Source organism: Pochonia chlamydosporia, chromosome 4 (assembly GCF_001653235.2).
Source record: "Pochonia chlamydosporia 170 chromosome 4, whole genome shotgun sequence".
In the NCBI taxonomy this organism is placed as follows: Eukaryota; Fungi; Ascomycota; class Sordariomycetes; order Hypocreales; family Clavicipitaceae; genus Pochonia; species Pochonia chlamydosporia.
The window spans coordinates 233,374-257,769 of record NC_035793.1 but is presented as its reverse complement, the minus strand read 5'-3'; the positions used below and the strand labels follow the sequence as shown (position 1 = coordinate 257,769).

Below are 24,396 nucleotides of genomic sequence, written 5' to 3'. Positions count from 1 at the left end.
ATTCAAATTTAGAGCCAAGCTACCTTGTATCGCTAATTCTCCGATTGCCATATGTATGTGCACTTAGCCTTTTAATCCTCGACTGGCCCATCACACCCCATCCTGCACACCATAGCGTAGTTAAATCCTCTCAGCAGTCACAGCCCATCATAGACCGAAACTTGTCCTTGTCCAGATCCCCGAACTGCCTCAATGCCATCATTGCAACATCCACTTTTGCATACTTTCCACTCGCTCGTACGCTATGTACTGCTTTTCGTTTATGTATCATCAGCGCGCAAACCACATTGTCGTTTGTGACAGCAGCAGCCCCTTCCTCAACACCACAAGGCACAGCCGACACACATAATCGCCAAGATCGACAGCAAAATGTGTCTTGCATAAGTTTGGTGAGCTTAGAAACGGGGTGGTCCGCAGTATACGTGTCGTATAGCGACATGTCCTGGAAGTATGGAGAGATGAACGTGCTGAAAAATCGGCGGACAGTGTCATAGTCGTACTTTGAATCTTCGAACATGGCTCCCACAACCGCTTCCAATATGTCCGAGAGTGCCTTCGGAGGGTGCTCTACATCGAGCCAGAAGTTGGATCGCGGCACCTTGTCCCCTGGTTCTGTGGCCCTGGTCTTGGCCTTGTCAACGCTCTCGACAAAAGCGGCCATATGCCCCATCATAGAAGAGTTTGTTGTTAGTAAGTGTCTGTGCAGTCCTAACTCTACGCAGAGACAAGAGTAAAAATGATTTGAAGCCATCGCCATCTTGTGTTCTGTGAGCCACTGCGGATCAGCCTGTGGGTAGCGCCGAAATAAGAAGTCCACAATGGCGACGTCGAGAAGAGCATCACCCAGAAATTCAAGCCTTTGATAGTTTGGAATGTCTGGGTGAAAGGGGTATGACGGATGCTTAAATGCGCTTCGAAGTAAACCGGGAGAGTTGAATCTGTAGCCAATGCGTTTCTCAATCATATCGGCTGCAAACCGTTCACTCGCGGTTGGAGTTGCTCTTTGCCAGTCCGGGGTGACATGTATGCCGTAATAGTCACTGAACCTTTCCATTTTATGATATTTACTTCTTACCATTTTGGTAACGGCCTTCACCGCTAAGTCCATTACCCCCTCCGGTTGTGACATATATGCAGCACCAATGAGTGCCTCACAAACATCTGCAACGGCTTTGTCCGACAAACTGTGCGTATTGACTGGTTTAGCAGCTTTTCCTTTGAGCAGCTTGAGGTCTGGGTACCAAGTACGCCGATCGAAAGTCTTGGATCGTACATATTCCTGCATTCCCCTGTGCAGTGCGTGGTTAAAAAGGTTTTGGTTGCATACCATAAGCATACGTTGAACGTGATATCCAGCCTCATTCTCATCTGGAAGGAGTGTAAATAACGATATTGTTGTGGCCATTTTCAAAAAGGAATCTCCTAGAAATTCCAGTCGCTCATAGTTTTGGTTGTCTTCCGTGTCGGCGCCTTCATCGGTCTGTGTGAGTGCCTCGAGGGCCAACGGAGGCTCAACCGACAAGTCAACAAGCTGACAAGCATCCATCGCAATGGCTGTTGACTCAATACGGTGCATGATGACTGGCAAAGTCAGAGCCGTGACGACAATGTCGATAGGTATCTAGAAACTGTGAGTGCAAGAACTGAATCAGTTACAGGGAAGCAACTTCTCCTACCGTGGATATGGTCAACGGCTCTAAAATAATGCAGCAGCTCCTAGAAGAAGCGACATCCCCGTGCTGCGGCTCGCGGAACAAGTCTCTCCGCAGGGGGAGTAGCTCAGCATCAAAAACTGGCTGCTCTGAGTTCCAAGTCACCCTTTGTCGAGATGGTAATGTCAAACTGTTGCTGTATTCCGCAATGTTTTGCTCTACTCGTTGATAACTACGGCTCTTTGGCACCGGTGCATCTGATGGAACTGGATCAAAAGGGCGGTACTCCTTGTTCACTATACTGGTGAAAAACTTTCGGGACCCATCCCAGGGGTCAAAAACAAATCTTTTTTCGAAATTATGCGGTGAAGTGCAAATAGTGCTAACTGGTATCTCATCGATACCCACGGTTTCCATGAGGTTCCAATCAATCATCGCCGGCTGGGCACAGGCATTCTCACTGAACTGAAATTCCACTTCGTTCGTACAACTGTTGTCTCGCTGTGTTGTAGATGGTGCTAGAAAGTAAGGAATGTTTCCTTGGTCGTTTTCATAAGCCTTGCTGAACACGTCACTAAATAACGTGAGTGTAAAGTTGGTTAGGGATCTAATCTGATTCTCAGTCACAGCCAGCGGCTCTCTGTGTTGTATCTGCCTGGCTACTGAGCGAATACTTCCGTCTATGTAGAGATGTACCGGTGCAATTGCTGGCAAAGCCGAACGTGTTAGAATGTAAAGCGGCCGTCCTCTTCTTCCTGTAGGACACAGCCCTTCAATGGCCAAGGTGGCCATAAACATTCCTGTGGTTGTGCCAAATGGTCCTGAAAATATGCTAGGTTTGTCCCTCATACCATACTCCGACCTCTTTTTGTCACTGATAGCCAGCCTCGCGTTCCGCATCTTGTGTACGACTTTCTGATATATGGGCTGGAGGTGCCCATTAACATATTTGCGGTTGAGTAGCTCAATGCATGCTTTGAATGCGGCTGAACCACGTGCAAGAGTTTTATTTCGCTGAGGAGTACCGATGAAGGTCTTCACAGGACATGCGTCGGGTAGGAGAATTGTGGTGATAAACTTATTCCCACTGGGTATAGTAACGTATTCTGGATGAGCATCTGCGCTGTTGCAAACAGCAGAAACAAACTTGGCCAGAACTTGTCGACTGGAAGTGAATGTCAGCCGAGCTCCTGTTTCGGGAACTTCAAAGATAATATGCTTCTTGGCCTCTTGCTCGGTCAGATTTTCAGCCTCGTCTGCGTCTTCCACTTTCCTATCAGAAGGTAGAGAAGAGCAGAATACACGCAACGCGTTCATATCTCTCTTTGTTTGCATGATTCTGCGGTGATCCTGTACATTTCCCTCTTCGACCATGCTTATATAAGTTGACTTCTCATGCCTTGCCCTTCCTTTGGATTGAATGTATTGAATTGCCGAATCATACATATCAAATCGAATTATGAGGTCGCAGTCTTTGACGTCGATCCCCTCTTCTGCAACTTGTGTGGCAAAAATGCACTTCGTCTGCCCGTGACTAAATCGATTCAAGGCTATGGTTTGGGCGCTTATGGACATCGCCACAATGGAAGAGGAGGGACACTGTGACCCAACCTGCGAGAATGTTAGAAAAGGCCAAATCACTCTATAATAACCTAGGTGCTGCGGATTATAGGACATACCAAAAAGTCCGTTTCCACTTTGGGGATGCGCAAAGCAGAGTGTCGAAACGTTTCAGATAAGAGATACGCGATGTATCTCTTTTGCACAAACACGATACACCGTGTTGATTGATTGGCTGCAAATTCATTACACAGAATTCCGTGAAGAGTCTGGACTTTGGTGGAGAAGTCGTTGTCGCGTCTTCCAATATTGCTGGCCTGCTCCCTCTGAAAGTGAGCATTGACGATCTTTCGAATCTTGAGAAGCGTCATATCGTCCAGCTGAGATCCCAGTTCATGATACGCCTCTTCTTCTCCAGAAATATGCACGTCAGCCGCATCAAGTTCGTGCATTACCAGTGATGCTCTTTGACTCTTCAAAAATAATTTCCAGTATTGATCTGCTGCCCACGGCCCGATGATGGATGCTACATCCTTGGCTATATCTATATGCTTCTGGAGGCTTGGACTTGTGAGCTGCAAGTTTGACAGTTCGCGACAGAGGACAGTTTCCGCATCCTCCAGGCTCGCCAGAGGGGCAAAATGTTCAACACGCTCGATTTGTTGCTTTTTCTGCAAGCATTGACTCAATGCTTCGTTAGATATAGTAGCAATTCTGCTACAGAGTGCTGCTTCCAGCTCAAATGCCGCCGCTTGGAAGTCCTTCGTCTTCGCATCGACAGGAGAAGCAGTCATGCCCAGAATGCGAGGGCGGTCTATTTTCATTTGCATATAGTGCTCCCGCATTATGGTAGCATAGGGATGGTTCTTCTTGGTATGATGAGCTTCGTCAAAAATAAGCAAATTGATCTGATTCATTCGAATAATACCACTTCCCAGGAGATCCAAGAGGATCTGCGCCGTACAAACAATAGCCATATTCTGGTCAACTTGGTTTTCCCATGTTTGCTGCTTCTTAATACCAGGGCTGTCTCCAAATATTTGGCCCATAGGATATTCGAGATTACGCTCCAGAAATCGATGTTGCTGTATACATAGGGCAACTTTGTCAACTAGAAAGAAGGCAAATTTCTTTGCCTGACCTCGACTTCTTCTTTCCAGCTCAAGATTTATAGTATGCTGAAGCAACAGGGCAGCAATGAGTGTCTTCCCTAGCCCTGTGTCAAGAACAACTATGGTATTTTGCTGCTTCGCACGCTCAAAGAGGTCGAGTTGATATTGTCGCGGGGAGTGTATAATTTTTGGGGGTGTTGCTGCAGATGTTTGATCTTCCGAGAGAGCTTCAATGTCAGATTTGTATGAGTGTGTCGACGGCAGAGGCTCGCGATTCGTATCCGCGACCCAAGACATGAAGGCAGAATGTTGGGAGTTTTGGCAGGCTGCCTGCTTTGGAGGCTTATCAGGTTTGCTTTCCAGTCGATACCACTCCATGTCATCACTAGTATCGCTTTGGTAACTTTCCTCTTCTTTTGAATTTGTTGCGTGCCGATCTCTATCCTCGGTCGATTTTGAGGAATGGACTAGGAGGGACGAAATTTCAACTGGGTTCTGGGCCTCAGGGGCCACCATGGACTCCAGTTCCTGGGTCATGTTCGAAATCGCGGAAGGTCAAGGCGCTGGGATAGAGAGATTTGAGGAGGGCGGGTGGTCGTTAGGCGCGAAAGAAAGTTTGATGATTTGCTCCAGGGTTGGGAGGGGGCACGGGGGGAAAGAAACTTGAAAGAGATGGCGATGTGCAAACAAGGAAGGAGGTGCTCAACAGCTGCCAGCAAGACCAGGCATTACCTTGCCGCCTAATGGTGACTACCAGACAATGACAATTCACCAGACATTCACTGCTTGATACAGACGAGCAAATGCTGACACCGTCATGTCATCCTACTTAACATTGAACTCCAGCCTGACTCCTGAGGCAGCGACCAGAGTCACCAGCCTAGGATTCGTTTCTTCTCCTTCAATGTTCACTTCTATTGTCCGGTCTAGTTTGCAGTGAATGGCCATAATTCATATTTAACTGCCTAGATATATGGCCTTAATCATGCACTAAACTTCGACAATATTGGCCATGACGAAAATAGATTCATAATCGTTTTTACTCGCGGCGGTAGATCTACTCTTACTTTTGTTGCTGCTTGACAAACGAACGGCGGCTCCGATCTCGTTGACACCATGTCCAGACTCCAAACCGATTTGTGTGACTCAACAGCAAACGATCGACTCAGCTAGCAACCGCGGACACGGTTCAAAATCCGGTCGTCTTTGCAATTCACTACGTGTCGATGATGCTTTCTGCAGAGTGTTTGGAGCTATCAGCCGTCAATTAGGTCAACGGTACGATCTGGGTTTGAAGTCAGTACCATCCACACTTCCATTTCTGAGCCTCGTGCTGGCTCATTTCTCTTCTCATGGCTGACCAGAGGCGAGAAGTCTAGTACGACCCCTACGCAAATAATTATCCATGTATCTGACTTGCCCCCTGTGTTCAGGGTCGATGCCGCTATGGCTTTGATTCCGTATATCGTTGCATCAACCAGTCATCAAATGCCAGTTCCTCAGCTATTGGCCGTTCGTCTGGAAGCCAGCGCAAGATTCGGCGGGCAAAACCAAGCATCAGCTGTTTGTCATCACCTTCCAAATGTGTTACACGTTCTTCAAGAGACGAATTTGGGATTGGAATAGATCCCAGCCTGTTGCCTGCTAAGCCTTTAGTCACGGACCGATAGCAAGATCCTACGCAGTCACGAGGCATTCTTACCAGAGTCGTCGAAGTAGGTAGCACACTTTTCGCTTTGTTGCAAGAACTCGCGGGGAGGGGGGCCGATCAGTGACACAATCTCGGCAAGATGCTGTTCATCGTTCAGAGCACCGCCCTTTTTGCTCATGAATAGCCGTTGTCCTTCAAACAAATCCCACACCTAATCATCAAAGTAAGCAAATATCCACGACTTATGAGCCATAGAGCTCACCATGACACCTATTGACCATATATCCACCTTGGATGACCACTTCATGCCCAGAATTACTTCCGGAGCGCGGTACACTAGTGGCATGATACCTCCTTGGTACTGATCTTGCCCGAACCTCGCAGATCCGAGATCCGAGATGACAGGCTCGCCTTCTGTCATGGGTGTTTGCCGTGAGAGGTAAATCGTTCTATCGCTGAGTACTTTGCGGGCAAACTGGGTGCAATCGCTCCGCTTTTTCAAGCTCTGCAAAGGGCGACAGATTCTTAACACCACAAAGAATATTGTTTGGGGAAATGTCTACATAATGTTCGATATCAGTGGGCTCTGTCTCTAACCTTCTTCGTGGAAAAAGTCTTTCTTACCGGTATGAACCACGTTATTCTTGTGTAGGTAATCCAAGGCCACAAGGAGTATCTGTAAGGCACTCTGTAGCATGCGATTAGCGATTCTTCCTTCAGGTAGGAGATTTCGCAGCTCCGTGAATGTCATCCCTAGTGGTTCATATACCAGACAGGTATGTAGACCCGTGGATCCAGAAGCTTCAAATGAGTCCAAGACTATTCGAACAAAGCGTTTGCCTGGATGTTGCTGAACCGGGGCTGACTTGAGATACTTCAGAACTGCGATTTCATTCTTGGCCTGCTGTAAGAGACGGCCATTCTTGGAAGTTGTGCAAATTTTCAGTCCGCGATATTGATCATGGCTATGTCTAATTAGTACCAGCATTGCTCATTCCAGGTCTCTGGCGCAACATACCAAAGATCTTTCGACACACACAGTCGACCCAGTACCCTGACCCAGTTTACAGAGTACGCGATATCGAGATTGGAATACTTGTCCTATTCACGTCGGATAGTAATCTTCGGCGACATAGCCGGGCAATTCCTCCTCCTCAATCGGCGTTAACGTGGGCAGCAGGACTGGGGCATCAGGTACCACGCCTCTCGACATTGTACGGCACTTGGACTCAGGACGAAGTGTCTCTGTTATCCTAAAAGGTCTGACAACGGGCTGCAATGCTGATCCGCGGAAAATTCTCAGCCTTGTTGAGGCCATGGTAGAATGGGAGAAGACTGAGGCTGCAACAAAGTAGCAAAGGTCGGGTACAGGACAACATCCCAAGTTGAGGTGTCGTCGCCCAACAAACCCGACAAGGTACGAGTAGAGCCACGAGCCGTCGGCCTTATATTCCAGGTTTTATCAAATGGACCACCAGAAAATAGTACACATCTGATGTTCAATGATGTCCCCTTCATATACGTCTAATTTTGAGCGTAATATTTCTTACGAGACGGTCCAACAACACCACACAAACCGTTAAGAAAACACCTTGAGGCATAAAACACAATGACTATTAGCCACTCTGAACATACAAACGAAGGCACCTGGCTTGTGTCTGCTCTTACATGAAAGCGTAGAACGGTGAGTAATTCCCTTCCCGATCTGGGAAAGAGTTGCCACTATCGTCTGGTAGGATCTTCACCTAGTTTCGAGTGGCATCAGGGCTATACTGGAAGCACAACGCTTCACAGTGCATTAATTTTCTTCTCCCTCAATTCGTCCGTGGAATCTGACATCCGCTTGATGCTACACATGAGCGCTGTCATTATCTTTACACATTAGCAAGCAGTCATAAACTGATCAAGTTGCGCTGATTAGTATTAACTGTCTAACAAAGACTACGCACGCCATTACTTCGTACCAAAACAAACCAAACCGACCAAACATACTTGCTCATCACAAACATCCATGTATCTCCTGACAATGAGAATACTCCTCGTCCCAATTCTTCATTACCCATTTGCCGTTTCCTCGCTTTCCAGCCTATCATACGCCTGCAACTCATTGGCGATAATATCCAACTTGCACTGAAGACGATGAGAAAACGTAGGATCATACAAGTTCAACAACTCAAAGTCCGTTCCCACTTTCGCTCTTATCATCCACCAGTGATCCATCTCCCGCCAAATATAGCGAAAGTAGACCTTTTCATTATCGCTAAGGAGTTTCGCCTCGTCCCTAAGCGTCGTCATGATCAAGTCGATCTCTCTGTTAAAGTGCCAGAGATACATACCCAGTCGGTACTGCAAAGGATCAACCGCGCTTTCCCACTCCTCGTGGAGAAGCCTAACTAGTAACTTGCGCAGCTTGGCCCATTCCACGAGAGCTGCCAGGCGAAGCTCGATGCCCCATCTTATGGCGTACCTTCCGAGCTCGTTGAACTGAATAAAGATGGGCTCCTTGTCGATGAGCTCGCGAATAGCCCGCTGAGTGATGGTGTATGTGAAGAAATCCGTGTAGTCCATCTGAGGAACATAGAGAAGGTTGCTCAATATGATTCCATCTTCCACGTCGAGGTGATTGCTGTTTTGGACACGTAGTCTTTCGTCAAGTCCGGGTGGAAGAAGTCCCGGCGGCGGAAGCTGGGGAGCGATAAGACCGGCAGGGAGGACGAAGTCGGACTGGTGAGTGGGAGGAGGTCGAGTGGTGAGCGGTTGAGGAGATGGATTTCCTGTTTGAGGCTTGCTAGGGAAGCAGATCGACTCCGGAGGGTGGCTATCTGATGAAAGACACGTGTTGGGCGTCATGCTGATACGCAAGCTTTTCTTGGTAGTCATAAAGAATCTTGACTAGGATAAAGACTGTTGCAAAAAACCGCCCAAACTGCTTGTGTTGACAGAACGTCGACTAACAGCATTATGTATGTGTCTCGTCCAAAGTCTAGACCGTTACCTGAGCGCTGTGAAAACTAAGTTGAACAATAGTCCTGAAGGTGTTCGCCCCGGCCAGCAATATTTGAGTGATTTGTCTGTGTTCTGCAGTGTTAAGCACAGAGGAGGACATGGCGAATCAATTCACAGCTAGGAATAGTCGATCCTGTTGCGCTCACTCATGAAGACATTATTTGTAGTGAACTTGTCATAATGGATCTTAGCAATGAACCGTATCGTCATTATCGTTTGAACCAAACCCCAAGGAATTTTGGCACTATCAGATCAATTAACATCCCGTTAATGTAATTGATAGCTGCACTTCTCAATTTCTTTTTGATAGATAAACTGTGACGGTGATTGATGTATTTACGCAATATCAGAATTCACCGTCGTGGACCCTTTGCTTCATGATACCACATAACCGACCCTGCAAATATATACGTGCCTGTGAAGACTAAGGCGTTTTGTATCCATGTCTATTCCGAAAGTCTGACAACCACTCCCCATTATCAGCAGCAGTTTGGTCCCATGCGTCTTCCGTCCCATATAGCAACCGCCTCGCCTCATCTTGAAACATCCTATCAGTAGGCATCACTCCCATTCCCATCTGTTGCTGAGCATACCGCGCAAGCCCCGACGTAAGTACCTCCACGTATGACGCAAAACTCGCAACCGGGCCATCCCTCCTCACCATCTTCGAATCACTATTCGTCGATACCTCTGTGGAGGATTCAACATTTGGTGGAGTTGCAGCCCATGGCCCATGCCCAACTTGCATTTGAGACAAATGATCTTTGGTTCCTGAACCGGTCGCAGAAAACGGCACAATGCTCCTGGCTTCTGTGCCAATGAGGTACGGAGGAAGTGAATTTCTCACTTGGGACGCAATGGAGGGCTCGAAGCAGTGATCGCCTCGCCAGTCAAACATTGTTTTCCCTTCACGGTAATGCTGTGCAAGATGATCAGCACGATCTCCCCAGGTTTCAAATCTGGCGTTGCAAAAGCCACAGCGGGATACAATCGGCGGAGGGTCAATCTTCCATTCATCAACGACAGGCATCACATCCAAGTCGTGAACGTGCCTAAGATGCTGGAAAAGGTGGTCTTTCCGAGAAAAGACGTGAGGCTCCAGCGTGTCTTGACAGACACCATGATTATGAGTTTTCAGATGTGCAGGCGTTGGATCTAGCATATTGCAGTATGCACAATGACTTCGACCGGTTGCATTGGAAATCACGGCACCTCCATGGGGAGTGCAAATCCACTTCTCGAGGTTAAGGTGAAGAGACTTTTCGTGTCGTGACCAGTCATACTTTGTCCGAAAGGTATCACAGCAAAACGTGCATTGAAAGGCTCGTCGTTCCTTTGTCGAGCCAGTGCCACGTCCAAGCGCTTTGGTTGGGTTGCGGTATCGCCGTCGCGATGTCTTTGACGAGCTGGATTGTGCTGAAGCGAGGGACGAATTGCTCGATTGAGCACTTGTGAAACTGGTAGTAGAGGCAGCTCGACTTGCAGTTCGGCGTGATCTAAAATCTCCTCGTGAACCAGAACGACGATTCATTTCCTTCAACGCACCGGCGATGGCACTCCATGAAGCGGCTTCTGACTCCGGCGGTGAACCTCTCCATCTCTCCATGGGATCCAGGGCAGCCTCTCCAGTTGAGCTGGACCGAGAAGACGTTGCATATGGTAGGGGCTGATGATTTATCTGCCGGGGAGCCGTGGAAGTCTCGCTGTTCATGAATAGTTCCAGCGAGCCCGGCTTCATCAGGGCTTCGGTTTCCATTCCAAGATACGACTCGCCTATTAAAGTATCGGGGTACCTTTCGTGGCTTCTACTCGAATTTGCTGTCAACGGCGTCCTCAAATACCCCCTAGTGCTGTGCCTATTGTTTAGGAGAGGCGTGCTTGGTCGTTTGGAACTCCTTATAGGCGATGGTGCCGTCAGTGCCAGCGGTTGGATTTGGTTCTCCCTGCCGTTATTTGCTCCATTACCTGTTGGTACGAGTCTAGGTTCCAAAGTTATATCCTCGGCCATCGGAGGGAGTCCATCGAAATAGTTGCCCGACTGGCGGTATGAGTTCAAGTTGTCGATAACAGGCTCACCCAAAACGAGGTGATCGTCGACATTTCCATCAACCTCCCCCGACAGGTCGTTGGGCAGTGACCATGGCAAATCAGTGTCATCCCATGGAAACATTTTGGGATATGTCTTCTGAGGAGAGGCTACTACGTGGTATAAAGACGCGTGCGCCTCACCTCTCGAGGGTAGCACAGAAACGATATTCGTCACCACGAGTTTCAAGCGATGTCGGAATAGTTGATGGCGTCGAATGTGGAGCTAACGTCTTGGATGCTCCATTTCGAGCTACAACTTTCTGCGCCTTACGCCTTACGCCTTTGCTGGCGCTAGTTCCATCTGGCTGGAGCTAGTGATGCTAATGAGTTATCTCCGGGACTATCTTGGATGTTCCGCGTAAACTGACAAGACGGTCTTCAACGTCTTGACTATATGAGTGTAATACCACCATTCAGTGGATAGGAGGACCTGTATCGAAACGAAGATTGTATGCAATGCCGTCAGTGTTGATCTATGGTGGTGGTTGCATAGGCGCCGTTGCAACCTTCTTAACTTCATCAGCCATACCGCCACAAGATATAGTCCTCGTCTGTCGTTCCAACTTTGATGTGGTTAGCAAAGATGGTATCACTATCAACTCAACCCTCTGGGGTTCTGGCCTTGTTGTAAAGCCAACGGTTGTGCGATCAATTCACGACGCCAGCAAACTAGGAAAACAATTCGACTACGTGTTCATCACTACGAAAGCAACAACCAAAAAAGAGGATATTCAAGCCATGGTCTCTATAATAGCGCCTCATACCTCCCTCGTTCTTATGCAAAATGGAATTGCCATCGAGCAACCCTTCCATGAGATGTTTCCGACGAATCCAATACTCAGCGTGGTTCTATACACACCAGTTGCTCAAACATCTCCCGGGGTCTTCTCTCACGCTCTTTCCGCCCGATTGCTACTCGGAACATATCCAGCTAGTGCCCCAGAAGGCCACAAGACGTCTGCGGAGAAGCTGAAAGACTTGTTGCAGACAGGTGGCGCTTCTGTTACCCACGAGGCAGATATCCAAGTCAGCCGGTGGAAGAAGATTCTCATAAACGCGTCAGAGAATCCAATATGCGCTCTTTGCCGTTTGCCAGACGCCACATTCTTTCAGAGCGCCCCAGGGGCGATTCAATTTATGCGAGACGTCATGGAGGAGATTGCAAGGACAGCTCGTGCATCTGGCTGTACTGAGATTGACGACGATGTGATTCAACAGCAACTTGACTTTTTGACGATAAGAGAGCTTCCGGGCGTTGTGCCAAGTATGATGGCAGATGCTCTTTCTGGGCGAGAAATGGAAGTGGATGCTTTGATTGGGAATGTCGTAGATATAGCAGCGGAAAATGGGGTGGAAACACCTCGGTTGAGCACTCTATATTATCTCATCCGAGGTCTCAATTGCAGTTTTAGAACTTAGAGAGTATACCGAATATGTTTTCGTACCATATGCATACACTTTATGACAGATTCTGCAGTAGTAAATTAGATTTCAGGTTCATTTTGCCTTCAATGACTTCGTTCATGAGGGGACAGAAAGCCTATCCGCACTCTGAAGGGTTACTCACGTCTTACACGGACCCAAGGTTTTTCTGTCTGTCTTGATTAGTCTACTTAATATGACCATATCCACTAGTTCTCTTCCACAATATCAACCCAACTACTTTCCTCCCTACCATACACAATGTCCTCCAACCTGCTTCTCAGCATCGCCACATGCGGCACCCTCCCAACATCAACCATTATATCCCGCCCATTGAAGCATATCTCTGCGACAGGATACACCCAAAAGGCAGTTCCCGCCACAAACACAGCAGCAAGTCGCCCTTCATCAGCCGCCTGCTGCACCTCAAACATGGTTATCTTCCTTTCCAGTACTTCACATCTCGCAGCGCCATTTTCTTCGTCCACAGCAAACATGTCTCGAGACAGCTCCAGCAGATTTCTTCTTGTTCCTCCAGCCAATATCAGCTTATCCTCGTCTAAAGGTGGCGTAATGAGCTGAAGTACGCCTTCGGAAGTCCACCACATTACGAAAATATTACTGCCGCCAGCCTCAGTGATGTGCCTATCAGGTCCAAAGAGCCACAGGATTTGATCATAGCCGCGCCTACGAGCTTCAGCATGTTCAACCAGCGCAGGGCCATAGTTCGCCCCGATCTTTGCTTCTCCTGTGCCCTTGGGCCATGCTCGGACTGAATGGCCGCTGCTTGCCAGCAACCTTGAGCCCAATTTCGGTGTGACTCCCGATACTTGCTGATAGGGATTGGGCCAATATGTAAGGAAAATGCAAAGCAGAGCCTGCTCAGGAACTTTAACTCCCAGACTGGTATCGGTGCCGATCATGGTTGGGCGGATATACAAAGCAGAACCAGCTTGATCCTTTGAAAGCCACTTTGGGGCTTCGACAGAGCATATCTTCTTTATAAGCTTGAGCAACTCCTCAGGCTCAAAAATTGGAAGAGAAATTCGGGTTGCGGATGCAAGCATCCTCTCGCAGTTGTACATTGGCCGTAGGAGACGAAGTCGACCATCAAATCCGCGAAACGCCTTCATGCCTTCATAGCAATTGGTAGCGTATTGGAAAATACTCGCCCCTGGTTCCAGTGAAATAGGCCCGTATGGCACTATTCTCGGGGTATCCCAACCGTGCTTCGCATTCCATGATACCAGAAGCATGTGATCGGTGTAAGCCGTAATGGAGGCGACCTCTGGTGAATTAGGTGCAGGCACCGGCTTCGGTTTCGTTGTCAGTTCGAGGACAGTCTTGGAAGCGTCCAAGGGGGCAATTGAAGGTGTGAATGTCATTGTGGTTTGTCGTCATATGTTAGTAGGGGCTGGTCTCTGGAAAACAATTGTTTGTTCGTAAGCTGCCTCACGGGCGGAATAATTGTCCAGAGAAGCACGGCTTCAATAAACTCGCATCACTTGCTTTCTTCTCAAGCCCTGGCTAAATAATAACAAGACAATCACCTCAACAGTCCAGCCTGGTATGGCCTGTAGGGCGTAGCGCCTAAGGCGTAAGGTGTAAGGCGCAAGGCGCGAGGCTTGCATGCGCGCCCGAGACCGCAGGAGTACCTTCCACAGTTCTAAATAGCTACTTCAATCTCACAGTCAAGAAACCTAACGGAAAAGAAAAAGAGAATACTAACCCGTGAAAGCCCCACCATGATCGCATGTCGTGGCCGTTTTCAGTTGGTAGGTAGCAATGCTTGTGGTGAGCAGCACAGAAACGTACATATGCACTCGGCATCAGCAAGAGCCTTCTTCTTTGGCAGTGAGCCTGCTTCGTCCCCCGGTTTCTTAAAAGGGCATTCCAAAGAGATAACACAAACTCAGCTCGTATTTTACATAACAATGTTCACAGCATCTGACCTGGCAAGCTCTATGTTCACATCTGCGGAACAAGCCGGCTTGATAAGCGAGCTATGACACCAGCAGGACACGAACAGGACGATTTTGGAGACATCTTCATTCAAATACGCTTATTACCTATCCCGTGGCTTCTCAAAGCAGAAATAAACCCCCACACAGACTCCCTCGGTCCAATTATCAACCGTACCATATTTCCAACTTTTGTTCATGATGCTTCACAGCCCTCTAAGTCGCCAGTGTCAAGATCCAAGTCCAACAGGCTTCCCTCAGGTGCAATGTCTGCATTACCTTTAACCAAAGTGTGGTACATTGGCCCACCAAACTGTACTTGCAAATGCTTCTGGGGGTTGAGTCCCCAAAGTTCGCAGAACCTCGAAAATCACGTACAGCCGCACAATGACAAAGTAAGACCCTAGCAAAAGCATGCTCGATCCAAGATTACGCATGGTGAGAATACGTATGTAGCCGTAAATCCTGGGTTTGGCTTTCACATGCCGTACCCAATCAACCACCACTTGCGGTGAATATGTGTTCATGAAGGTTTTGTCTTGTGCTATAGCTGACCCCAGCCAGCTCACCAGAAATATAATTGGGAAAACCGCCCCTGTCAGAACTGAAGCAACATTCCAATAAATCCACTCGGTTTTAGTTGGGAATTCATTCTTCCATGCGAGACAATGCAATCCTCCCAGGACGACGAGCGAAACACTCGACACCCCGGCTAGGTCTCTAACCGTGCTAAACGGCTTCCTGTCAGGTGCAGCATGAATTGCAGTGTTTGGTATCCAAACGAACTTTCGGGTCGGGCCAAAGTCGGTAGGTCCCATAACCGCCAGTCGCAAGAGCTCATGTGGCATAGCATATCTTGCTGCGTACAAAGTGACGGAATACTGCGTATCTTTCGTTTGTCCCATGAGGAGGAAGTAGGCAGCTACTGTACAAACGGCGTATGAGAAGGTAAGAATCTCCAACTGGGTTGTAGGAAGCTTGTCAGCAAGCCTAAAGATAACCTGAACCACAAACCACAAGATTTGCACGATAGCGAGAACTTTTACAACCACATCCCCCTTGTTCCGATCATCCAAATCGTCGTCGTCGTAGTCCGGCAGCTCACTGATGATACCAGCCTCCCACGCGTACAGGAGCTGGTTGGCGTCCAACACCCAGAGATCCCCAGCCAGAGGCGCCAAGTTTCGAGCCAATTGTCTTGGAAAGGTTCTGTACCGTTCTTTCTCCCACTCGTTCGGGAAACTCTTCTTTGAAACAGTTAGGCGAGCTGTTTCCACGTTGGGCTCGTTCACAGGACTCAATTTCCAGTTGATAGGTCCGATTACGTGTGATTTCTGCTGTGCTCTTTCTGCAAGCTCTTGCGGTGATATGGTTGGGAACAAGTGCTTTGAAAACCAATTGCGACGTTCTGTATCCCAGCTCAAGCTCTTTGTAGCTGATCCAGAATTACCATGGCCCTCTTCAGCATTCTTCAAGTCGGTATCATCTGGTGTGGTGTGAGATGCATCCCGGCTTCCCAACTCAATATCGCACGAAGAGCCGCTCACAAGAGTCTCTGCAGTGGCTTGCGATGTCTCAACATGTTTCGAGGGTAGCCCGACGCTGTTCAGAGACTGTTGTGACTTTTCTGCAACAATACATTTGTCCGGGCTCTCAGAGGTGCCAAGTTTTGACTCGCAAAACTTGATGGCATATCCACCCTTGTTTGCAAAATGCATGCTTTTGGGTGTCCATGAGCGGGAGTAATTCTTCTCCGTCTTCAGCGCATCGAACCTTCGCTTGGTGGCTTTGACAGACATTTTATCGCTGTAAGCTTTCCCCAGTGGCCACTCCGGAGCTAAGATGTTGAACAACATCCAAGCGAACTTCCACGACCACCTTATCAATTTCCTTGTCCATTCTTGTTTCCTGTCCACGGGTTTGGACTGCGTAGGGACGTTGGGGTGTAAAACGGACCACGTGCAAATGACGAGGGTGGTTAGACAACTCCATAGAATGTTCAGAGTGCCTCTGACCGACGGGCTGTACATATATCCTACCCTCTCTTGAGGTAGGGTACAATTTGCAGCAAAGGTCATCATTGTTGCAATGGAGTGGAGTATCAGACAACAGATCGGGACAAGAACACAGGATATGAAGCCTCCCGCATTGGAGTCTCAATAATGGAAACCCCTGTTTTGTATTATAGTGACAAACTTACAGACTGCAATGTCTGCAGGCGAAATAAGCACAACTGTCTCTTGAACAAGAAAAGAAGCGTGATATGACCAGTGCTCAGATGCCCTCATTTTCAGAGTGTCTACCTTGACAAATATAACTGGTAATAGTTGCTCTGCAAAGAGGCTCTGCCACTTTGTTTACGCTCTCTCATTATTTCGCTCACAGTATCACAGTCTTCGGCTGTGCTTACGTGCTCACTTGGCAGCAGCCTCGACTTCGACCCCGTCCAGTAACATTGCCAGTGTAGTCTTACAACACTTCGGTGAGGCAGAGTGCAGCTGTCCATGACTGTGTGCCTTCTCTCGCAATGTGAGTATTTAAAGGATCGGGGCACGTTTCTGCATTTACGCCGTAGGTGTCATTGGCTCAAAGGAACAAGGCTGAGCAAATATCCGTTGTCGTAGAACATGTGGCGTTCGGGACGTTTTGGTAAGACACCATGTTGGACGCAGTGCTCGCTGAAATGAGACTGTGACCTGTCTCATACTTTCAGTATGCCCAGAAACAGTTGTGCAACTACAGTTTGGCAGATGACCACAGTCCACAGAAAGCAATGGCAACATAGAGTTGCCGAAGTCACACAGGTTGGGGGAGAATTCAGCCGGGCATATGTAGTGCTATGTGATATCCCACTCAAAAGTTCCGAAGACGTTCCACCTTGCAGAGGAGCTTGATCGAGGCTGGGCGCTGGAGATGACCTGGCGAATTGGAGTTACAGCTTACAAAATTGTGTAAGCAACAGCAACCCATCTTCACGTCTATCCTTCCTTAACCGGTCATCAATCATACCCAACGTGTTTAAAACCAATTTCAGCACTAATTCTAGACTGGTCGTCACGTCCTGTTGTGCACGGGAAACCATGAACACTGAAAGCTATACCCAATGGTATCCAACTCGAAGCTGGGATGGAATTCAGTCTCATCCGCCGTAAACTGGTTAATTGGGTGCCAACGCCGTAGCCTAATCCAGATCAGCCAGAGGTTACTTCATAACAAGTGACAGCTGTAGTGCAATGGGCGACAACTCAGGCGACACTAGGCCATATATGAGAATTGAAACTTTACATTAAATGCTATGTACGAAAGAAAGACAAATAATGTATACACCAAAATGTGACATATATACAAGATCAGTTGACAAACCCCTTTCAACCGCAATTCCTCGGACCTCGGATCAGTCTAGTTATTCGGCCCGTGCAAAATCCAGCTCAAGTTGAACTTCCTCCACACAATAGCACGATAATCATTCTTAGAGCCACCAGTCTGATAAAAGTCCGTCTCAACAAGCGCCCCAACATTAAAGTCAGCCGTCTTTGTCAAGCTAGAATACCCACCCTCGTGTCCAGCTCCAGAAACCGGAGCATCACTAAGCTTGCGGCCGTAGTTATACTTGTTGGCATTGCTGTCGTAGCTGATTCTAACACGCATCGCTCGTCGAGAGTTCTTATCGGCCGAGTTGAGGAACACAACGCGTGCAGGACCCTTGGCGTCAGCACGGTTGTACAGAAGAGTTGCAGCTTCACAAGCAGGGTCAGGGAGACCCTTGTCAAGAGCAAAGGAGCCGAAGGAGGTGAGTGTTCCTCGAGCAACCTTTCGGTAATCGTCGTCTTTGCCGGCACGGTCGTTGCGATAGAGCTTGCCGTCGGGGGTTTGGGCCACGGTTCCTTCGGCACCAGCTCCCTTGAGGCTCTGGTAAGTCCATGTTCGCTTACCAGGCTCACCTCGTCCAATAATGTTTCTTCCCATAGCGGGAATAACGACTTCACCAGAGGCCATGACAATACCGTTGCCTGGGCCAACGGCGTCCCAAGCCCAGTTTTCAGGCGTAAGTTGTTTGGTCATGTCCTTAGGTTCGGACCAGGTTTTGCCGTCGTCGGTGCTCTGTGTAAGATAGAGGTGGCGTCTTCCCTCCCAAGTCTTGTCAATCTTCTTGGTGACTTTTCCATTGGGGAGCTTGTCATTGCCGTTCTGGCTGTAAGCGCCGCCGTTCCAGCTCAGGAAGAGGTAGATGGTCTTGCCGTCAACGACTGGTGTCGGATTACCCCAGGTACCGTCACCTTTGCCGACAACTTCTTGCAGACCCTCCCAGTCACTTGGGCTGGAACCGTGGTTGTTGGCCGCCTTGGTGCGTTTGAAGACGAGATTAATGTCACCAAAGTCTCGGTTGTCGTGACGTCGACCTTCGGCAAAGGCAAGGATACGGCCCGTAGTGGTTGTCACAACTGCGGGAATCCGGAAAGAATGGAACCCGATGCCAGTGGAAAGCTTGTCCGCACCAGCCATGTTCGCGCTCTTAAATAGAGCAAACTCCTTATGAGAAGGAGTGGCGTCTTTGGCAGGGTCCTTGACGGCAGCCGAAGCCAGGCCAGCGCCTAGCATGGCGGTAAGCCAACCATTCAGAAGGGTAGTTCCTCGCATGATCACTTAAAAGAAAAAGGAAAAATGAAGGTAAATTGACGTGGATACCGGTTCATCCAAATGTACAGTTCACAACGTTGCCTGTCTTTATACCCTTAGAGCACACTCGGCGTCGGTGTTGAACAGCCCGTGCTTATTCCCAGGAAATAAAATAAACACGGCCGGAATCCATTACGGACCCGAAAAAGGCTCCTCAGGGGTATTTTCTTCTCAACAATGCCACATCCTGCGCAATGATTTGTCTTTCCACCGTTATGCTTCCCGTTAAGCTATGGCGCAGGATATAAGCATATGCCAAACTGGGCTAATGAAACTGTGTATTTGGTCTTCTAATTGGTTCTGCAAGAGATGGGGCTTGACATGAAGGGATCTGCAGATAAAATTAGAAAAAGGCTTGCAACCGTCGGGGCTGTCGGGTGTCATGGAAAGAGTTGCTCCTTGACTAGCGTGTTCCCTTGACAGTGGCAAAGGCAGGATCGATAACTCGCAATACAACATTTAAGTCCCAACAATTTACCTTTTTCAATATACAAATCCCATTTTATCAGGAAATGCTTTTGGGGGATCAAGAAGACCAGACTTGACAAAGTCAAGCACACGACATCCCTCGGCGTGACGCCTGGCCAGAGCTAGAAGCCAGCGTCCATGCGCGACTCTTCTTTGAAAGTCGGGCAGCATACTATTTCAGGTTTAATCTTCCGTCATGATCTAACCAGTGAGAGCTTCAAGTTAACCCACGTGGCTGCTGAAAATGGAAATAACCCTTGCTGGCCGGGGTGTAGTTCAGCTGTCAGCCCTACGTTACCAGGTGAATGAATCCACTGAATGCTGAAGAGAGACGTGACGCTGTTCTTGCTGAATAATGCTTTAATTGCCGGGAGAATATCGATGTTCTTACTTCCGGGCAAGTGCAGTTTCCAATGAGTCAACAATTTGTTTTTTGACAACTCGAGCCCGTTCTTCCGACCCATGGACTCATAACGTTACGACACTGCGTCTAGTTGGTTGATACAGAGAGTGGTCTTAGTTGAATCTGTGGACAATATCCCTTCATTCATTGCCTTTTCATCAATCCCTTCAAAGAGATCCTCTCAACTACTCAACCCAACCACCTCTCACCGACCTCCCAAAGCTTGTCTTCTTTCTTCCTAGCAACCGCCCAACTCGCAAACCCATACTCAACCACATCATCACCCTCAGCAGCCTCCAAAATCGTAGTAGACGTCCCTTTTAGATACAACCCATTCTAACACATTGCAGCATGTCGTCTGTCGTAAAAATGTGGAGGTAAAGTCAATCGTTGCATGTGGCACAAGAGCTTTCATGGGTAGCTCACTGTGAACGACGTTGTTGTCCTGTCCTGGATAACGCTTCAATAGCACAAGAAGAGCTTCATGCTGCCAATAAATTAAACAATCGCTTGTTTCCAGCTATTTTTGTGTATCAAAGACCACCAGACGGCGCAGTTTGAAGTTTGCATCATGTCTTTGCCGCGGCCAGCCGTGGCCATTGAAGTCAGAGCGTTCAGAGCCGGGCGCAGTACAGTTTCAGTTTCTTTCTTTCTCTTACAGAGATCTGACCAACTATTTTTGGCCACTTTAATGCCCTTTGTCTTTTTTTGTTGTTATCCAGGATTTTATGTCGTTGGTAAGACAGAAATGATGCCCTTGAAGACAAGGTCGTGCCTAATCCCCTGCCTCCTGGGGAGCCCTATTCTTCAGAAATTTCTGTTAATTGAATCATCCTTTCCTGGTTTTTCTGCAGCAATTTAACTTATAGTCTGTGAATTTTGCACACTCTCGACCACTTCTCTCCAAGAGCATTTATCGCCAACATGGAGGGAAAACGGCATGCCAGTGAAATATATACTGCTAAGGGCAGTCTTTCCCGAATGCAGCAAGATCTTCTCCTCTTTTCCAAGGACTTTTTATGTTCCTACGTACCAAGAAAAGCAATAAGACTCAGGGCTAAGCACTCACCTGAAGAGATTGTAGAACCTCCTAAGGTGGGAATTATCGGGGCCGGTCTAGCTGGATTAAGATGTGCAGAAGTCTTAACATCTAAGGGTGTTCAAGTTACAATTCTTGAAGCTCGGTCTAGGGTCGGAGGGCGCGTGAGTTCACAGTAACTTGCAACAGACGGGGTGTATTACTAAAGCATAGATCGCAGACACACCAAGAAAGCCTCCTCGATCGTGCTGTTGATATGTAAGATCAAGTTGAAATGCTACGTGAGGTCTGCTAACGACGCATATAGGGGCCCAAACTGGATCCACGGAACGGAAAACAATCCACTAGTCAAACTAGCAAAAAGACACGGGCACAGCACTTTCTTTAATCGATGACTCGGCCTGCGTCTATAATTCTCAAGGGTCACTACTAGATAGTGAAGTGACTGCTACCGGGTTTGAAAAGGTCTGGGATCTTCTCAATATGGCGTTCAAGTATAGCAACGAAAACTGTTCTACTATACACCCTAATAAAAGTTTGAAGGATTTCTTCCTTACTCAGCTTAAAGAACAGTCTTTCGACCCAGAAGAACATAATTTCATCTTAATGTTAGCAGAGATGTGGGGATGATTAATTGGTGACTCTTGGGAAAGGCAGAGCCTCAAATGGTTCTGGCTTGAGGAGTGTCTTGATGGAGGTATGAACAAGACCACATAGACCGCATTAAACTCTACAGCATGCTAACATAGGCGCTCTTTAAAAGATAATCTTTACGTTACCGGAAGTCATGAGGCTATTTTGCAGCGAATTACAGAGAACGTACAACTCGGGGCTAAAATCCATTTATCTACAAAGGTAAAGAGCATCCAGAATATGCTTATCGAGAGTCAAGGCCCAAAAATTGTGGTCAGCACAGAGAATGGCGACTTCAAATTTGATGAGGTTGTGGTGACCATTCCGCTGGGCTGTCTAAAGCGTGGGACACTCAACATTGATCCCCAAATACCATTACCACTCTACCGCGCGATCCAGAACGCCTCTTACAGCAGCCTGGAAAAAGTTTATATCTCATTCCCTCTCGACTTTTGGGGTTACGTCCCTACACCTGCAGCCACGACTCGAGAAGGCGGCAACTCGCCCACGAGCAGCATAGCAACACCAAGTTTCACGCACTTTCTCAATCCCCAATACGTACCTGACGAGCAGAAATCTTGGGCAATCGAGCTAGTTCCTTTGTCCTCCAAAGATCATTTTGGAAGTCTAGCTCAGCCTACACTCTTATTCTCTCTCTACGGACCATGCGCAGCTTATGTGACATCTCTCATCCAAAATCTCTCACCAAATAGTGCAGAATATTTCGATACACTGGTTGGATTCTTTCGCCCGTATTATAGTCTGCTACCCAACTACAAAGCTGGCTGTCCTGAATGCATGCCAAATGCTATCCTTGCTACAAACTGGCAGAATGACGAGTTGGCAGGAAATGGGTCATATACAAATTTTCAGATTAGCGATTACTCTCAGGTTGAAGGGGAAGAAGTACACTTGGATGAAGACATTCGGACAACGAGAGCTGGCTTGCCAGACCGAGGGATATGGTTTGCAGGAGAACATACTGCGCCATTCATCGCGATAGGTACTACAACAGGTGCGTATTGGAGTGGAGAATCAGCTGCCGTGAAGATTCTTGCTGCAAATGGGCTCTTGTCAGGACAAGCTCAGAGCCCAGATCTGGCGCGCAATACCGAAGCAAGCAGAGACGATGTGCAAGGAGTACATGTACTCCAGGACGCGATTTCTCCCGCAGGAACCGATACTAGTCCGCAAGAAGCGTTTCCAACCCATGGTTAAAAGAATTGTTCGGTTAGTACCAGGATGTAAGTACGGGTGATGGAGAAAACGGTCGAAGTTATCAAGCGCTCATGCCTTCGTCAGTCTAGAAATGTGAACTATACTACGCTACTTTTTGCTTTTACCACTCTTCGGTTTCTTCTCTTGCTGCTGTTGCTTTTGCTTGCCCCTCCGAATTGTATCCACTAGTCCTTCGATTTCTTCCACCCTTTCCTGCTCTTTCTTCTTCTCATCTTCCTTGTCCTTGGTTGCCTTTTCCGCAGCCCTCCTTTTTGCAGCTTCCTTTTCCGTTCGCTCGATCAATGCATCGCTCTCCTCCCATAGTTTCTTAGCCACGTCGTCGTCTTTTACGTCGATTCGAGCAAAGTCCACTTCCATACACTCCTTGATCAACCTCCCTCCATGGCCCACAGCCAGACCGGACTCCATTGCAGCGTAAAGAATAGATTGCGCGCCTCTAAATGGCGATTTAAGCAAAAGCCATGGGAAGAAATATCCCAAAACGTAGATGGCGAGACCAAGGAGAGATCCTCGTGTTAGCCAGCGTCGTGTTCCAGGAGTGCGGCTTAGTCCTGGGTCGACAAAAATGACTTTGGCGTTCATCGGAAGTTGGTCAGGGCGCTTGTAGGTGTCGAGATGTTTCTGCAATGCTTGCCCAAACACTGTCAGGGCAAGCTTACTCCGAGCGTATGCAATCGATGGGGACCAGCTCTTATCGACAATGACCTCCTTCAAAGAAGGCGACCCAATGTAGGAGGAGCATGTTGCGACAATGATTCTCACGTCTCGGTCAAACGGCTGTGCCTTGATTGCAGGACTCAGTATTCCCAGCAGGTGGAAATTGGCCAAATAATTAACCATCCACGTCTCCTCTATACCCTCTTTCGTTTCCCGCCTCTTTCCGCCAGGTGGTGTCATTGTCGCAGCACAGAGCACAATCATGTCCAATCTTCGAGGAGGCGCATTATCAATCCATTTTGTAGCAAACTTTCGGATGCTGTGGAGGCTGGAAAGATCGACCTGTTCGGCGTAAATGAGTTGGTTGTTCGTTCGATCGCGCATATCTTGGATATATTCCACGAGAAAGGGGTCCGAAGGCGGCGTATGCGTGAGGAGAATTATTTGAGCGCCACGGCTTGCCATCTCTTGTGCTGCTAAAGCACCTATTCCGGATGTTCCGCCTGTGAACATTACCACTCTGCCATGGAGGTTCTTCTCCGCTGGATTTAATTGCCCCGATGTCCATCTCTTCAGAAAGTAAAGTAGTGTGACCGTTGTCGTGACTGTTAAAATCGTGTACGCATTATCGCGAAGCCAGTCGGGAGGGCCATGGCCGATGACGTACATGAGGAAAGGGATAGGCATTGTAGCGGAGGAGACTCGAGCCGGCGAGTCGAAAAATATTATAACAGTCTATAAGAATTGCGATTCCATTGATCAAGTTGAGAATGTGTAACGTGGCAAGGGAGCAGGCAAAGGTGGCAGTTGGAAAAACCAAAGTTGGAG

The 24,396-nt window shown here is 48.1% G+C and overlaps 10 protein-coding genes across 10 annotated transcripts; 2 read left to right on the top strand and 8 right to left on the bottom strand.

The window, feature by feature from the left end:
• Window positions 1-130: 130 nt before the first annotated feature.
• VFPPC_07499 (RNase3 domain-containing protein) lies at window positions 131-4,861 on the bottom strand (the record flags this gene model as incomplete). Its single annotated transcript, XM_018286346.1, has 3 exons — window positions 131-1,621; window positions 1,677-3,263; window positions 3,332-4,861. 3 exons carry the CDS (start codon window positions 4,859-4,861, stop codon window positions 131-133), a joined length of 4,608 nt encoding a protein of 1,535 aa, XP_018142949.1.
• A 3,169-nt stretch (window positions 4,862-8,030) lies between these two features.
• VFPPC_07497 (hypothetical protein) lies at window positions 8,031-8,825 on the bottom strand (the record flags this gene model as incomplete). The annotated part of the gene is made up of 1 exon (XM_018286345.1): window positions 8,031-8,825. One exon carries the CDS (start codon window positions 8,823-8,825, stop codon window positions 8,031-8,033), a length of 795 nt encoding a protein of 264 aa, XP_018142948.1.
• Window positions 8,826-9,405: 580 nt separating this feature from the next.
• On the bottom strand, window positions 9,406-11,151 carry VFPPC_14250 (homeobox and c2h2 transcription factor protein; the record flags this gene model as incomplete). Its single annotated transcript, XM_018292019.1, has 1 exon — window positions 9,406-11,151. One exon carries the CDS (start codon window positions 11,149-11,151, stop codon window positions 9,406-9,408), a length of 1,746 nt encoding a protein of 581 aa, XP_018142947.1.
• Window positions 11,152-11,525: 374 nt separating this feature from the next.
• On the top strand, window positions 11,526-12,488 carry VFPPC_07496 (2-dehydropantoate 2-reductase; the record flags this gene model as incomplete). Its single annotated transcript, XM_018286344.1, has 1 exon — window positions 11,526-12,488. One exon carries the CDS (start codon window positions 11,526-11,528, stop codon window positions 12,486-12,488), a length of 963 nt encoding a protein of 320 aa, XP_018142946.1.
• Window positions 12,489-12,700: 212 nt separating this feature from the next.
• On the bottom strand, window positions 12,701-13,876 carry VFPPC_07495 (branched-chain amino acid cytosolic; the record flags this gene model as incomplete). The annotated part of the gene is made up of 1 exon (XM_018286343.1): window positions 12,701-13,876. The coding sequence occupies one exon, from the start codon at window positions 13,874-13,876 to the stop codon at window positions 12,701-12,703; it is 1,176 nt and encodes a 391-aa protein (XP_018142945.1).
• Window positions 13,877-14,733: 857 nt separating this feature from the next.
• VFPPC_07494 (hypothetical protein) lies at window positions 14,734-16,251 on the bottom strand (the record flags this gene model as incomplete). Its single annotated transcript, XM_018286342.1, has 1 exon — window positions 14,734-16,251. The coding sequence occupies one exon, from the start codon at window positions 16,249-16,251 to the stop codon at window positions 14,734-14,736; it is 1,518 nt and encodes a 505-aa protein (XP_018142944.1).
• Window positions 16,252-17,851: 1,600 nt separating this feature from the next.
• Window positions 17,852-19,090, bottom strand: VFPPC_14249 (extracellular sialidase/neuraminidase; the record flags this gene model as incomplete). The annotated part of the gene is made up of 1 exon (XM_018292018.1): window positions 17,852-19,090. One exon carries the CDS (start codon window positions 19,088-19,090, stop codon window positions 17,852-17,854), a length of 1,239 nt encoding a protein of 412 aa, XP_018142943.1.
• Window positions 19,091-20,189: 1,099 nt separating this feature from the next.
• On the bottom strand, window positions 20,190-20,600 carry VFPPC_15957 (hypothetical protein; the record flags this gene model as incomplete). The annotated part of the gene is made up of 3 exons (XM_018293710.1): window positions 20,190-20,336; window positions 20,395-20,487; window positions 20,553-20,600. 3 exons carry the CDS (start codon window positions 20,598-20,600, stop codon window positions 20,190-20,192), a joined length of 288 nt encoding a protein of 95 aa, XP_018142942.1.
• Window positions 20,601-21,912: 1,312 nt separating this feature from the next.
• Window positions 21,913-22,890, top strand: VFPPC_14248 (flavin containing amine oxidase; the record flags this gene model as incomplete). Its single annotated transcript, XM_018292017.1, has 1 exon — window positions 21,913-22,890. The coding sequence occupies one exon, from the start codon at window positions 21,913-21,915 to the stop codon at window positions 22,888-22,890; it is 978 nt and encodes a 325-aa protein (XP_018142941.1).
• Window positions 22,891-22,998: 108 nt separating this feature from the next.
• Window positions 22,999-24,255, bottom strand: VFPPC_07493 (retinol dehydrogenase 13; the record flags this gene model as incomplete). Its single annotated transcript, XM_018286341.1, has 1 exon — window positions 22,999-24,255. One exon carries the CDS (start codon window positions 24,253-24,255, stop codon window positions 22,999-23,001), a length of 1,257 nt encoding a protein of 418 aa, XP_018142940.1.
• Window positions 24,256-24,396: the final 141 nt, after the last annotated feature.